This window comes from Pyrgilauda ruficollis, unplaced genomic scaffold, assembly GCF_017590135.1.
Source record: "Pyrgilauda ruficollis isolate IOZ18807 unplaced genomic scaffold, ASM1759013v1 scaffold37, whole genome shotgun sequence".
NCBI classification, from domain to species: domain Eukaryota; kingdom Metazoa; phylum Chordata; class Aves; order Passeriformes; family Passeridae; genus Pyrgilauda; species Pyrgilauda ruficollis.
Window position 1 is genome coordinate 963,284 of NW_024525156.1, and position 16,613 is coordinate 979,896.

At 39.7% G+C, this 16,613-nt stretch overlaps 1 protein-coding gene across 3 annotated transcripts in view; it reads right to left on the reverse strand.

Annotated features, from left to right (window-relative positions):
• The window catches only part of FHOD3 (formin homology 2 domain containing 3), a 374,811-nt gene that overhangs the window by 200,530 nt on the left and 157,668 nt on the right, over window positions 1-16,613 (reverse strand). For all 3 annotated transcript variants that reach the window (XM_041475887.1, XM_041475885.1, XM_041475888.1), the window contains exon 4: window positions 1,756-1,823. In XM_041475887.1, the coding sequence (XP_041331821.1) occupies window positions 1,756-1,823 (68 nt within the window). The remainder of the gene's footprint in view (window positions 1-1,755; window positions 1,824-16,613) is intronic.

A 16,613-nucleotide genomic window follows, 5' to 3' on the forward strand; every position in this document is an offset into this window, starting at 1 on the left:
ATAACCTATAGGGAAGAGGGCATTTATGAATACCCAAACTGGGAGAATTCATGATGGAAGGGCATGGATGGTGGAAGGGAATTCATGATGGGAGGTGCAGGATGGATGGGAAGAAAGGCTTAGTGTCTCATTGCTAAATATGTGTGAGTGCCCAAATTATCTGTGTAACACAAATTCAGAGAAATACAAACATTTCCCAGAAGCAGCTGAGGTGCACAAAAAGAGAAGAAACCAGAGAAGACTCTTGGAAACCTGCCTGATTTCCTGTGAGCACACAGGCCACATGCTTGGCAACCTCACCGGGTTTCCACCTTGGAAACCCAACTTGCATCCCTGTGACTCTCAAGCAGTCTCCCTCTGGGAATGCGGGACTGTTTCTTGAAGACAGTGATTTTCCCAATCTTCACTCATGAGATGACCAGACTGTTTTGAGCTGGAACTCCTTTCTTTGTCCAAAAATTTCAAAAATCAGGGACATTTTTCTGACCCAGAACACATCTTCAACTATCAAAATTTAACATTAAATGGTCCACCCTTCACCACTCACTCCTATTGTTTAGAAAATTTTAATTCTGGCATTCTCTAAATTCTAAATTTGAAACTGATAAAAAGGGTTATATGTTTAGAAAATTTGCAGTTCTGAAGTCTTGCAGATTTCTTAAATGTTTTCATTCTTCTTAGAATAAATGTCTATTTAAAACAAGGCAAAAATGTTAAACTAAGAGTTTAAAATCTTTCCACCTATCCTAGCTAAAAAAAGGATTATAGGTTTTCATTCTCCATTTGGATCCATTAGTAAAGAAGTGCTCCTCTTATTGTTCTCACTTATATTTACTGAAAATGGAATGTCTCAAATGAATTCCATTTTAGAATTGCATTGAGAGCATGCTCTAATTCACACAGATGGGATTTTTTTTTCACTTTTCCTGACCTCTTCTCTCCAACAAGTTTCCTCGCAGTCCTGCAGTTTTCCCAAGCCTTCTCCTTATCCAGTGAAACCAATCTGAAATCCAAGATTTTAATTCAAGCAAATGAAGTGGCACCACACCACTTGTCTATCACACTGTTTACTTCTCCAAAGGACCCCAAATCCTTCAGATTTCAGATTTCCTCCATAATCAACATTCACATTCAAATCCATGACTTTCCTTAAAACGATCAGTCACTACCATTTCCTCCTCAGCTCTATGCAGCATCTGTCTGGCTTATCAGTAAATCTTTTCCTCTAAACTGAGTCTAAATTCAAACACATTCAGACATCTCCCAGTACATTTTGGTTCCTCATCAGAATAGTTGTATGTCTCCCACAAGTCTTTTCAGGTTTTGATATGGCTTAAACCCAGACTATTTGTCCATTATCAGACCAACACCAGGCCATCACCCTAACTCATGGTTTCCCTGGCTCACCTTTTCAAGTTCCCCTACTATTCTTCCCAATACCAAGATATGCCACTGTCTAAAGAGAAGTCTAAATTTCCACCTAAGAGTTTCAATTTTCTTGTCTCCTTTCCTGGCAGGTTTACACTCCTCACTCTGCCATTATGCCACATCTCATCCTTCTGACAGACTGAAGAAACATGCAGATCACAAAAATAAAAGACTCTAAAAAGGAATTGGCCAATTCTAAATTACAAATGAATCCTAAAAATCTCTTTTGCCAGAAACTGCAAGTTATTCTCTAAATTAAATTTTTTTGAAAAGAAAGAAATTAAATTCATGTTCAAATCACAGAATAGACAGCTATTATTTGCTCACCTGAAATATTTGTTTCAAGGAAAAAAGTGCCCGTCTCAGTTCCCGTCCACTGGAATTGTAAAGTTTTTCTGGGAAAACAAAATAAGACAACAGAAAAAACTTCAGCATAAACAAAACTGACAACATAGCAAGAATGCAGTACAGCTTTTGAAAGAATCACAGCACCCATTTCCCATTAGGCAGACTTCTCTTAAAAAAGTTAGCTTTTTAAAAAGTTAGGACTTATTCATTAAATGTGCATGTAAACCAGGATTTAGTTGTTTATAACTTAAGATGGCATCTTTCAGGTAAATTCACAATATCTTCAACAAGATCAGTGAGAAACAATTGTCTCTGGAGTTTTTTAAATGCTTAGAAATATTCTTTCTGTATTAGGTAAATTTAGGGTTTACTGAAAGTACCAGATTAATCTCAAAAGACTTGTCTGAGACCACTCTTTGCCTTTGTTATCAAAGCTAGAGCCACTGAATCCCATCTTTGACTGCCTTCCCTCTAGACATTCTTTTCTCATGTTCTCATCTTTCTATTGTTAAATCCTTTCTCCAATAGCAATGAACGTTAATACCAGAAATAGTCGGACAGTCTGTTCTTAGCATAATTCAAAACAGTGTTTTATTCTCCTGAAAACTGATCTTGACCTTTTTCTAAATGAACCAGAAGCCTTCTTTTCATCATCCAATACTGAAATGTATTACTTCATTTATTCCCCTACTAATGCATTCTCACAGAAATAATTTAAAGACAAAAGCAACTCTGCTGTCCTTCTGAACCCTGCTACAATGTTTGTGCCTTTGGAAGAAGTCTGGGACCGTGCCTCTCAAGTCTGTTGTTGGAAATTTGTGACTGTGCAGGGATAGAGCAGAAGGTGAACTCTTCAAAACTTCCTGGTCTATTACACTTGGTGCATTTGATAGAAAGAGGCTTTTTGCAAAACATCTACAGTCCTAAATTTAATTACACTACTGTAAGCCAAGAGCAATGACAAAGGAAAATCAAATCTTCATGGTCACCTCAGATGACACACTTGCCTCAACCACAAATCATCATGAAAGCATCCTCTCTGCAATCGGCAGAGTAGTGGCCTGTAGTGGCCAGCAGGTCCTGAGATCAAAGCTGGAATGCCCATGGAATGCTAATAATCTTACAGGAAAATTAAATATCCCCAACATTTTATATCTTACTTTCCCTTGTCCATTTCTCTTTCAATTACTACTTTACACTAGAAAACCAAATTAAATTTTATTTCCCTGCCAGGAAGTTGCAAAAGAGAGAGTAGTATTTGAGGATTCAATGCATTTATAACTCAGTGATAATTTTTTACTTCAGTCAAGGAAGGCAGAGTTAATTTTAGAAAAAAAAACCATTTCTTATTCCAACAGTCATCTTCAATCAAAGGAAAAATACCAAAGTGTCAGCAGAACTAACACTATTTTTTTTAAACTTTGAAAGTAGTTTTGTTCATCCCTAATTGCCTCTGATTTCAAAGGCAGAATGTACAGAACTGGCAAAACTCTTGTTTTTATAAGTTGTCTCCTTTCTTGCACTTTTATAGATTCTTGACAAAACATTGGAGGAACGGATTTCACTTCAAGCCATAAACTTAGAGGCACACTTTAATTACTCTCACTTTAAAACGCACTGGCATGTGGGACCACATTTCTTGGCAGGATAAAGAGTAATTTTGTCAGGAAAGCCTAAAGAATAATAAAGATCTTCTAAGACCCGGTCTGTCAACTTTACATGCCACATTACAGAAAATATTTATTTTTGAAAGTTACCTCCATCTGGCATTTGTTATTACTAATTTCCCACTATTCATAATTCACCAGCATCATTATGAGCAGAAAGTCTCCAAACAAGGCAGTGCATTATCATCTTAATTAAGAGAGGCACCAATTTTTAAAGTCCTGGCAACTTTGTACATAAATATCAATGTCCTAACAAATGCCATCTGTTGGTCTTGGTCTTAAACAGAAATCATCATCCCAGCCTGGGGTGAAGTCCTAACAAACCATTGTTATGATACCATAACGCTGGCTGTTTCACTGGTGCGTGAAGATTTTTGGTACATCTCAGAGGAACAATGCTGAACATTTTTTCCCCTTGGTGTTTTCACAGAGCATAACCTCATCCTTGGCAGTCAGCACAAACAATGCTCTCCCCGCTTGTCTGTAGCAAGGAGGACAGAAGTTACTGACTGCAGCTCAAAAAGGGCTCTATCATTAGAGCTAAGAATCAACAACTACTGCAAGTATGAAGTTTGACAACAGTTGTGGCACATGTCACAAATGTTTGAGGTGGGTTGCAAATCCATCTGAGGAGTGACAGTCCAGTTAAATCATCTCACTTCTGACATCTTCTTCCAGAGACAATGTACACTCGCAGGTACCTCCTCACACAGAGCTGATCTTGTTCAATCACCTCAAAGATACAAGTCCACAGCATCTTCACCTGTTGCTCTTACACATGGGTGACACACTCTCTGCCTAAGTCTTGACACCCACTTATAACAGCGTTGGCAGCCACCAGAAACCTTCACTGACCATAACCCAAGGAGGAAAGTGAGGTGGCAATGCTACATCAGAAGATGTTTTGGTTTAGAAAACCTCAGTCCAGGATTAACCTCACTCAGGGCAGGAAAAGCTTGTGTAAGGCAAGGTACTGCACAGATCCTTAAAAAAGCTTGTACTTTTATTCTGTTTTTCGGACTACAGCCGGGGGACGCTTGCTAAGATGTTCTCAAGGCCTTAGAGAATTTCCACTTGCTAACAGTAACTTTAGCACCCCAGGGACCTCAGGCTCATCCTAAAAGCTCTAGATGGCTAGTGAGGCTATAAAAATGCATCAGAAGAAACTGAAAGGCAAAAATCAGTTCCGAGCTCTTTTGCTATGGTAGAAAAACAAAATTAAAAAAAAAAAATGAGAAAGAGAGGAAAAGTCACATGTGCTTACAAAGTTTTCACACTGCAGATGATTCAGAAACTAGACAGCAAATGCTTTTTAATGCTTGTTTGACATAAGCAGTTTAAAGTGTTGCCCTATGAAGCAGACTGAGAAATAACTTTCCATGTTAAAGCACAGAGGTGACTAATTCCCATAGTACCTCCCTGGCAGAGCTGTCTGTAATGGAAAGAAATGATTCCTACAGCCTTGAAATAGGAGCCTAGCCTGCTACTATCACCAAACCCAGAAAATTCTGAGGTGCTCCAAGGACAGTCCAAAAGACTCACAGGTTCACTGCTTTGTTATTAGGTGTCAGATAAGCTTGAATATGTACACCAAGACTGCTTCACACCAGCAAACAAACTTCTGCATTTCAAGCAGGAACATGTGCTGCAACACCTCTCCCTGAAACTTCTCTGGCCACATTTCCTGTCCTTCTCCAGGCCAGGTGTAGGCTGGAGACATTGTATATTCATATACTTCAAGGTAAGATAAAACAGATCAGTGAGCTCGTAGGTCAGGGATTTTGTGATATCTGACACACAGACTTCATCTGCCTATTAATGATGGTGGCTTTGGCAGCCGTGTCCTGATAAGTGACACTATTGCAGCCACTTTTACGACTTTTCTTCAAGAAACAAAGAGCTGCATCCGCAGCTGTGAAATACTTTTAATTGCACATACACAGATGACAGAAAATTCTCCTTGCGGTTCCCTCTGACGTTAACTAACACTAGAGGGCACTGCTTATTTCCTTATTTTATGAAAGAAAAGTCACTCTGCCCCTCCATGGGCTTCCCACTGATAGAGCAAACTTGGGATACAGAGCTGGTACACCAGTAAACTTGAAACCCTGTTTTTAATTTTTTAATCTGTAGACTGTAAGATATCCAAAGAAACTGAAAAGCGTCAGCTCTGCCAATCTCAAACATTCAAAATCAGAGTCAACTCTTTTGAAACTGATAGAAATCCAGGTACTGGTATGGGCCTGAGTTTTATTTACTGCAAGAACTAAGAATCAATCACATTTATTAAATTATCCTTCACATCATATCAGGGAGGTGTATATCCTTGAAAGACAGTCAGATTTCCTTGGCTCAGCACTTATTTCTACAGGCAGAGAATCACAGATAACCAGACTTTTGGTAGAGCCAGACAGGCGTGACAGGTAGCAACCTGCAACTGGCTATTTTGGTTGCTGTTGCAACCTGAAACAGCAGAACTTTGGTTAAGAGAAGCCATTATGCTCTAAAAGAAAAATATTATTTGTTACTCTGTATTTCTTGCTTGTTTTTAGTTTTGTGGAAAATAACTTGGGCTAAGTGAAAAGGGATTCATATAGGTGAATTTGGTACAAATGTAGCAGTGGAGGGAAGGCAGTTTGGTTTGAAATCAACATGTTTTCAGAAAGGAAGAGAAGCCTTTAAAGATGTTTTATCAGACAACTTGCAGCTTTCAAATGGATTCTATATTTTCAAAGATAATTGTCAGAGGTGCAAATTTCTAAATTTCTGTGGTTTTCATCTCTTTTGATTACATGGGAAAAGGGACTTTTTAAAGAAAATAGTAATTTGTCCTTATATTCTTAAATAAAGTACTGCCTTTTCTTGTCTTGTATGAGGAAAAAAGAAAAAAAAAAAGTGTTCTCAATCCACAGTAATAAAAGAAAAAGTGGAACTGGTTGAACATTGCTTGGTTCAGTCCCATGTGTTACACCTGACCTCTGACCGACAGAGTACCATCCTCCTCCCTTCCTCTTCCATCACACCCATTGAATTAGTCCCTGGGATATAGTAATTTATACAGCATCAGCCTTTTGAGCTGTTGGCAAAGGCTTGTGAACATCTGGCTGAGCACAAATGGGAGTTGCTCTGCTTCACTTGCTGCTGCCTGAATGACCTCCATGTCTCCCATCCATGCTTCTTTTCTTTAAACTATAATTTCAAGATGAAGCTCCTTTCCTTACAAAAACATAAAAGGGAGATTAACTCCACATTTGATTACATTAGCAGGATACCCGGTGCAGATCCACTTAAATGACATTTGAAACATTTCCTGCCTTTCATTTTTACCTGGCATTGGACAGAAGTAGCAACATTCTCTGGCTTCCAGTAGCCACTAGCCAATTAGCAAGTACTTAGAAACTAAAAAAATTAATTCCTCTCCCTGCAACAAGGAATAAAATATTATTTAAGATGCTCACGAGGAAGAAGTGTTAATAAAATTAAAAGGCTTTTCAATTTTAAATGAACTGCCTACCTTTCCAGCAGCACTGATGAGGAAAAAAACTTGAAAGAATAAAAAGTGTTTTTAATGGTGAGAAATTTTGTCATTCATTCCTTCTGTGAATGCCCATGCCACACTTCTAAATTTATTACTGAACTATTCCCATTTTAAATGCATGTTATTTTATCAGAATGAATGTATACAATTGTAGAACTAAAAATTTGAGCAATACAGCAACAAGTCAGGCAAATGGGTCCACTTCTGCAAACATGCATCAGGAACCAGCCAGGCAGACTTCACTTGAGTAGGCCCACGGGCACATACAGTGCTGCAGATCTATAAAACAACTGTATATAAAACTAATTAGCGCAGTGTGCCAGTCTTTCACTTTATGTCAAACAAATTAAAGCAGTTCTCTAAGAAAAGACCTGGTCCTGTGCCAAGATAGGCTCTTAGTTTAGCTTTTGTCCACGAAAGCTAGTCATAAATGTGTTGGCCAGACAAGGCGCTCTCCTTTTCTTCCCAGACCCCCTAGAAAATGCACGAAGAAGGGATTCATTCACAGGCATATTGCCCACTATTACATTAACACAATTGCTGCTTCTGCTGAGATTACTTTGTTTTGCATATTACAAATTTCCTTTCTTTCCCTCTGAATTCAATCTTATTTTGTCTGGATAAATGGTTATGCAGTAATTAGTGGAATATGTCACATCTGAACTCAAGCTACATATTCTCCCACTGATCCAAGGATTGATGGTTAGCACTTAGCACAGAAAAGGAACTTTCTCACAAGAAAGGACCTTAGGCAAAGCAAGTGGCTACGGACAAATTTTGGGAAGCTGAGCCCACATCACTGTCAGCACCGACTGCTTTGGAGGAATGTGCAGGCTGCCTCCAAGGAATGCTGCCCCAGCTCCCCGGCAGAGAAAAAACCTCCCTGCTCTCCTTTTCATTCAGACACACAGCAGCTGCTTAGCTAATTATCTGGGACAGTGGGTCCCCTCAGCGAGCAGGGTCTTTTGCCCCCACTGGGAGAGGGGGATCCTTTGTCGGGAAAGGATCCTATTACGCCTGCATATGAGAAGAGCTCAGCTTCAAGCCTGCATCCTTATTCCCTTTCTCTGTAAAGGACCTGCAGGTGGGGAGTGGGAGGAGGGAAAGACAAAATAGTCTTGGACACCCTTTCCTATCCCATACCCTAAAGCCATGTTGGCAGAGGCTCAAAGTAAAGAGTGCAAAGAGCCACCTGCAAACCCCAGGGAGCCTGTGGGTTTGGACTGACAAGCAGGGAGAACTCCAGGGCAGGATCTCCCCTGGGAATGAAAAATACCCAATTCGGTCACCACTTAAGAGCAATTGTATACACTCATGCATGGGATTTTCTGCCTCTTTGAAAGTAGAAGTTTGCTTTCCTGACACTGCAAAAAGTACTCAGCGGAAGAGTCCCTGGATTTCCACAGGGAGAGTACACATGGCAAACTCCCACTCTAGGAAGATGGACTGGAGCTAATATTTTTTGACAATTTCTCTAAAATGCCAAATGTCTTAACTTCTGTCACAAGGGAATCAACATAAGACTGTCAGGACAAGAATGATTATACATTTAAATCCACTGAAAAAAGTAACTGTTTCAGCAGGTGCAAATGTCGTTCCTCACTTCTTACTCCTGTATTTTTAAGAGATGAAATGAGACCCAATCAGTTGGGAAATGAGTAATATATAAGAAAAGTTCATTCAGAAGATCAAGAAGAAGCACAATGACCTTGAGGATGAGGAATCAGAGACATGCAACAACAGGTCTTTTTCATTCTGAACATAACAGTCCTGGTGACTCCCCTACCCTTGGTTCTAGGTGTTGTCAGTGCTGGAGGTTCAGCATAAACTACAGTAGCATCTAAATAATTCCATGAGATTTAAAAGAAGGAGGGTTTTATGCAGATATCTGGCAGAAGGGACTTTCCAGTCTTTATCATACTCCACTGTCATGATTTAACCCCAGCTGGTGGCCAAGCCCCAGGCAGACACTCACTCTCCCACAAGCGAGATGAGGGAGAGAATGGGAAGTGTAACAGTGACAAAACCCGTGGGTGAGATAAAGATAGTTTAATAGTAAAGAAAAAGCTACCCACACAAGCAAAACCAAACAAAGAATTCATTCACCACTTCTGACAGGCAGGCAGGTGTTCAGCCATCTCCAGGAAAGCAGGCCTCCATCACACCTAACAGTGGCTTGGGAAGACAAATACCTTAATTCCCAATGTTCCCCCCTTCCTCCTTCTTTTCCCAGCTTTATATGCTGAGCATGATGCCATATGACATGGAATGTCCCTTTTTGGTATGCTGGGGTCAGTTCTTGTGCATCCCCAGCCCCCTCACTGATGGGGTGGTACAAGAACCAGAAAAGGCCTTGACTCTGTGTAAGTGCTGCTCAGCAGTAACAAACACATCCCTGGATTACCAGCAGTGTCTTCAGCAGAAATCTGAAACAGTCGAAAAGTCTCTCCCAAACTAGGTACAATGAAGAAAATGAACTCTACCTCAGCCAAAACCCATCTAGTAGCATAAAAGGAATATAGTGATCTCTTCTCAACCATTTCTACCAAACTTCTGCATATTCTGCTTGGTTTCAAGCAAACTACATGTCATGGATAAACCATTAGCCAGAGTTTCCCCTTGACATAGCTATAAATTACTATGCTTTTAGTTCTACAGAACCATCCACGTGGAAATAGGAAGAAGATTTGTTGTGCTATCTGCACACATTATGGCAAACAAATGACAGTGATTTACACTAAAGAGAGATGTTAAAATGCAGCAAGTGTTTATACAGTTAAGTGCAAAAGGAAACCTTAGTCTTCATCTGCTGGATCCAGGCATTTAAAGCTGTGGAAGATGGGGCTCTCTCTGTATGCTGCACCGCATTATGCTAGACATCCTAAAAACTGATGGCGTCAAAACTTCCTCTTACTGCTTCCATTTCTAAATTAGCATATTAAGGCCCTGCTTGGTCATAATCAAAAGAAAGGATACATAAGGCAATGTGGGCTGAGAGCAGGGTGAAGCTGCCTCACAAAAATGGCTTGTACTTTTCTTCTTAGTTTTATATGTCTTTGCTCACTACTGTTTTCCCAATTCTCTACTGCAGAAACCTGTGTCAGTTGTCTTTGACTGCTGCTGTGGAAAAAAGGACATAAGCAGTAAGAAAGCCCAACAGCAGGTTCTACCTAATGTATGAAGTAAAAATCAGAGTGGGACATTAAAACTCAGTGTCAACAAAGAATCACTTTGCTTAAACAGAAAGCAACAGATCCCAAGAAACTCGAATAGTTTGCAAATTTCCATGATTAAGATCCCCAGGCTTTTAAAATTAGCTGTAGCTGGAGAGATAAAGAAAATGCATGGGGTGTTCATTGCCAAAAGATCTTTTTTAGAAGTGGCTTTCAGGGTCTGGCTGGGAAAAATATTGCAGGCCAGTGCGACAAAAAGTTTTCCGGCCCTCTACGAGCCAAAAACTGTGACTGGGACAGCAAGTCAGCTGTTAATCTGCTTCCCATCTGGTTATCACCACAGCTTTAATTTCCAGTTCCAAATTAGTTGTCTCATGTATCCTTTCTGATTTTGTAAGCTAGAATACAGAATTCCTCTTTACAGTTACATTTCCCAGTGAGTCTGATGCCTACTGATAACTTTGAACCCACGGGGACACTATGGAGGTCTATCAACACAGAACAAACTGCTCCATCAGCTCAGTCTTCCTTCCTTCCTTGAAATAAAAAGCCATATTCAAAAGTTACAGCCTTTCCAACATATTAACAAAATAAAGAGCCTCTGCCTCTTCAGCCTACTTATTCCAGCCATGGAACAGGCACTACAGTGTACTTCCCTACAATGATTTATTGATATAGGTCCTCTCTACTTGAATGCAAAAGGCACGAATATGCTCTTTAGTTCTGAAGTGCAGGAAACAGTAGTTTGAGTTGACAGCTTCAAAGGAGAGCACTTCTGCCTGTCCAAAAAATGCTATGACTTCTCTTCTGTAAAAGTCAAAGAGTTACAAAAGGGAAAAGGCTGGGTAACAAGGTCAAATACTACAGCACCATATTAGTGCAAGTGGTGATGGAAAAGACTTGAGAGGTCATCTTGTTCATCCCCCTGCTAATGCAAAATTGTTCCCTAGAGAGTAATACAGCAGGAAAGTAGTTGTTATGCTAAAATATAGGTTACATAATTTAGGAGAATGGGGCTGGAGAAAATTGCTAGAAAAGAAAATAATATAGAAGAACTTACTGCTTCTTTAGAGATTACTGTAGCAAAACTGAGGTTAAACCATAATTTTAAAAAGTATGTGGAGACCAACCTTTAATGTTTGTTTCAGTTTACAACTCAGTCTCTGAGTTGCTGACCTGTGTGTTTGTGCTTGAACAAGCACATTAGCCAGTGCCTCCTGGATTAGAAATATTTAATAAGAATACGCTAGTCGTGATTTGAGTTTTCTGGTTTTATTCCATTTTAAACACAGTGCCAACATGTTGCTCTGCATGTTCAATCAGTATTAGTAAACAAAGAGCAACAAGAAAATTATAGCAACCCATCACCAAAAAAAGATAAAAAAAATTTAGGCACACCCTCTAGGCACTTGGGCACTATTCCTTGAATTATGGATGCCTTACCTGTGCTGACAGCTTGGCAAAAGGCAAAATGTCTGAGCGCAATTACATCGTACCTTTGTGCCAAAAACCTGAAGGAGCTCCTGAGCTTAAAGCTCATATCAAGTTTTTCTGTTGCATAATACATGACAAAATATATCAGATGCTATCTCCAAGACCAAGTCGTTGCAGTGATCCTAAGTCCAGCCTCAACAAGTGCATCAGAACTTAATTATTCCTTTCACTTCAGAGGATGCAGCCTCCTAATTAACTGCCTGCATTGAAGCATCAATTTGTTGTGAAATTTGGAAAGCAAGGATGAAATCATTCATCTGACAGCAACGCAACAGGCAAAAGAGGAGCAGCAGCAGCAGTTAATGTTGAAAACCCGATAAAGCTGCTTCTCCTCAGATTGCTAGCAATTAAAAAAGTGTGGGCATTTTAAAATACCTGAGCCTGCATTGCCTATGTGCATGTGAGACTTCCAGTCTCACAGCCATGCTGCTGGAGACAACTCAGTGGTTCCATCTCAGTGTTAGGGGTTTTTTTGACCATTTGAAATGGCCAAGACCAAAAATCCGCCACAAAATCCTGAAACACAAAAACCAGTAGATGTGCCTGTGATTGTGACACACTTTCAATATAAGGATTAGTATTTAATTGTACTTCAGCAACCCCCAGAAACATCATCCACACAATCACAAAGATTCCTTCTGGAAAGCTTCTAGAGGTGACACCTGCATCCAGTGGGGCTTCATCTTCACAATTTTTTTATCCCAAAATTAATTTGAAAAGAGAATAAGCAAAGAATGCCAATGTAAATGCCATAGCATCTTCAGGATATTTATTTCAAATTTTCATCACATTTAGTGATGATAATTTTGATTTCTAAAACAATTTTTTTATAATTTAAATTCAATATACACACCTCCTCAGTCTGAAACTCTTGCAATATCTCAATATAACAGCCTCTTCCTTATGTTAAGAACTTCATTTGTAGCTTATCTTTTCTACACCTTCCTGTTCTTGTGCACATCCTCTAATCAATTCACATCTTTAAATGTGTAAACCCAGACACAGCAATAAAACTAAGCCTTTACTGATTTTGAGTATAGAGGAGAAAGAGCATTTCAACAGACAAAGATTTGGTTTTGTTTTAGTGTTACAGTCACACAACAAAAAACAATCCCTTCAGTAATAGTCTCATCGTTTCTAGCAGACGTGATCTCAGTCAAAAACAATAAGCTCGTTAACCAGCTTTGTTCTAATAACTTAAACTGCCTTTTCCCATGCATCTTGATGCATTTTAGAGTTTTTTTGGAAGGATGCTTCTTTAGAATACTTGAAGGATATAGTTAAATTAACAGAAATTAAATTTACAGAGATGGATTTGCAACAGAGGGAGAATGAAGAAATATCAGATGTGCAGAAGGAAAGACTGCAGCACAAATACTTTTAGCAGATGTCAAAGTAATTCAGGGTCAGCAAGTTTCCCATCATTCTGAAATTGCTGGGACATATGAAAAACACACCATTTTGGCAACTGAAAAGCAAACCCCACAAATAAACTGGAACAGAACCACTACGATCTCAGGCTAAATCCATGCCAATGCATGACTCTCATCTGATGCAGATGCCAGATCAAGCACATGGCCAGTCCTCCTTCAGTAGGCTGAGGAGGCTTGGAGATCCCTGTTACCTGCTGGACAACTCATTTCCCAGCATTGCTACTGGTGCTACACCCTGTGCCTTGTCATCTCCTGGGTCACACTGGCACACGGAGGGTGCAGGTGGCTGGCACATCAATGCTCCATCTGCTGTCCCATGTCTTACAGCAGCAGCAACAGGAACAGGCATCCCAGGAACGTGCACAGGCACCCTGAGCAGCTTAACACAGGAGGAAGGAAGGTGACACCCTGGGGCAGCCAAGAGTCTCGAGCTTCACATGCTGCACACAGCAGCTCTGCAAGAGAGAACTGCTGCTGTCCTGTACTCCAGAGCAATCTCTTTGTCCTTCAGTTACTATCTTTTATTATCACTCAGACTGTTAGAAATACAAAGGCTTTTTCAGAAGTGGAGACACCTTTGTACTCTCTTAAGGACCTGCACATCAGACTGCAAAGATTTAACAACAGAAGTACTTTGGTGTCTCACATCCACATAAAAATTATGTAAAAGTAGTGTATCTCCACATCTCCACTTTCCATTTCTAAGTTCCATGATTAGGGGGAAGAGAGGTGTCCAAAGCTACATATATTAAATGCAGGAAATTACTGATAAAAGACCATGTTCATCAGGTAGAAATTTCCCTTTTAGAAATTCTCACCCATTTTCATAGCTGAAAAATATTCTAGATTTTCCAGAAACAAGATGCACGATGCTTGTAGGGTCCAGAACAGTGTGATTGGATCTTTGAGAGAGAATACCAAACCAATATCAGAACAATCATTTCACACTTCACCCCCATTAACAAACACCACAACTATACACCTCTATGCCAGATGCTTCTCTGAGTTCTGTTTGAAAATCAGTGAGTTCAGTTAAGTGCATTTGCAGCCGGAGAGAAGCTGGTATATAAATCCACCCACTGCTCTGGCAACACATTTTCCCTTCTGAAACAAAAGCTGGGTGATGCCTCTCCAAGCAATAGTGTGCTGCCCATTGGGGCATCAGCTCTTCACCTCTCTCTCTGTCTGCAGAGACAGAGGCAAGAAAAACCTTGGAGCAGTCTTAGCCTCACTTGAAATGATTTCCTGCCTAAGTTTCCCCCTCAACATCTCCACATCAACAGTTTTCACAACAAATAATTTAAACAAAAAGTCACTCAGGCTATGGCATTCCTTTCCATATGGCCCCATCCTCTGCTGGATCAGGACAGCTTCCAGGCAAGTTTGCAGCATAAAAAGAAAGACTATCCTCACAGCGCTCCAACCATATCACCCTACCAGACATTTACATTTTCAAACATTCCACAAGCACAATTTCTGTTTACCATACCATGCGGAACCCAGCCTGAACTTGTTTAACACATGTTTGCGTCATTTATCCAAACTCATTCATCACAGTTGTAAAACATCTGACACACGATGGAGGTTTTCCAGTGTGTATCAGGCCTCTCGCTTAATTCAACCACTGATTATTTCCACCTCTAAGTAATTTGACCAAAGCCACACGAAAGCATTCAGCTATACTAAATCTCTCTGTTTGTTATTAACTCAGTCACTGGCTGTAAAGAGCTCTACCTCTCTCTCTACTTACCTAATTAATCAGAAGAATATCTATATACACATGTATACAATATATATTAACACACAATGTATGCCCACATATATGATATACATATTCTACACATATAAATACAATAGCTTCTTTTTAAGAGGCTCCATGTGATAAGAAAATTGCTACATGGGTTGAATTGTCATTTGTACCATAAACACAGCCAGCTGCTGTGCAAAGCGCTCCCCCAGGCAAAATGCACACACTGCAGCACACTTTACACACATTTAGCTACTTAATGTGAATTTTTTTTTAATTCCCAGTTTTAGGAAAAACATAGCAGCATAAAATCCATGAATTCACAAATCCACTTAGTATAAGCACAGCGAGCCAATGGAGCTTTGAATGAGATCCTGAAACTGGACAGTAAAAACTGTTCTTTCTGTGATTACTGATCACAAGCACTGTATTTATTACCTTTTTACTTCTTGCCTCTTGCAGAAGGAAGATTTTTCACTGTTCCCCTTTTTTTTTTTTTTTTACATACTTTCCATTGCTCATTAATCACACTGACACAAGTCTGTAACTATGAAACTAGAAGCAAGTTAACAGCTAAGACCTGCAAGAACATTAAAAGGACCAAATCCTGTCTTCTATCTAGGCTTCCTACACTCAAAAAACCATGGTTCAAAGTGTTGTATGTGCTGCAGGAATTCAAGATCTGTTCACTGTTCCTGACAAACCCTCAACTGTTTGCGACACGGTTTGGCTGCCTCATATGTTACTTTTTTCCCCTTTGGACAACTGTATAAAAAAACATTATGAACTACATCATCACACTTTCACTCGACAGCAGAGGCTGGTTAGTGCAGACATCAGAGTAAATAAGTAAGTCCCTGTCCTTTCTCACTTCAGGAATCAGATGTGTCCTGGGAGTGTGAAGCCAAGGTAAAAGCTGGGACAGTAAACCGAGAATGAAAAATCTCTGCTTCTCTTAAGTCAATGGTGTTGTGCCATTGCCTTTGAGAATCACTATGTTCCAAGGGCTAGTATGGAACAGTTGTCTCCCTCAACTCCCACCCTATTATTATTTCTAAAGCCTATACAGAGACACTGGAAAATAAGGATGATGACAAGGGATGAGTACAGAAGACAGCTCCAGCAAGAAAACAATAGGGTTTGCACATCTGATTATATTCTATTACATTCAGAAAACAGGAAAGTGTGGCTTCTTAGAAGAAATGTAGGATATATTATTACTGTCAGCTAGAGAAGGAAAACCATGAAGAAATAACCAGTTGCTCAAGGTTGCCTCAGTGATCTTTCTGGTCTGCAATCACTACTAATCTTTCATACAGAAAGCAGGCAATGAAGCTGAAGAGGCCAAAGATTTGAAGAAAAAAACCAACAATATCCTTATTCTTTTGACTGAGGAACACTTTCTTACTGTATACTTTTTTTTCCTTGCTCTTGGCAAGGCTTTTTATGCAAATAAGTGCCCTACAGCCTACTGTCATATGCTGTAGATTAAACAACCTCTCAAGTGTGTACAGAAAACTTAGCTGTAGAATTTGGCAACTTGTTTGTTAAGTGGCACTTTAGTTCATGAACATATTAAATCCATGATACATAATCTGCTTGGGCAACCTGCTAGTTTTAAGATGTTAGTCTAGACCTATAAAGCCCTAAATGTCGTGGGACCTATTTATCCAGGCACTGAGCTTTTTTGGAGGTTTTCTGATGAAACAAAAGTTTATAATCAGAAAATGTCAGTCACTAAATTGGAAATACTGCATTCAAAGTCTCTTGTAGCCAACAAACTTT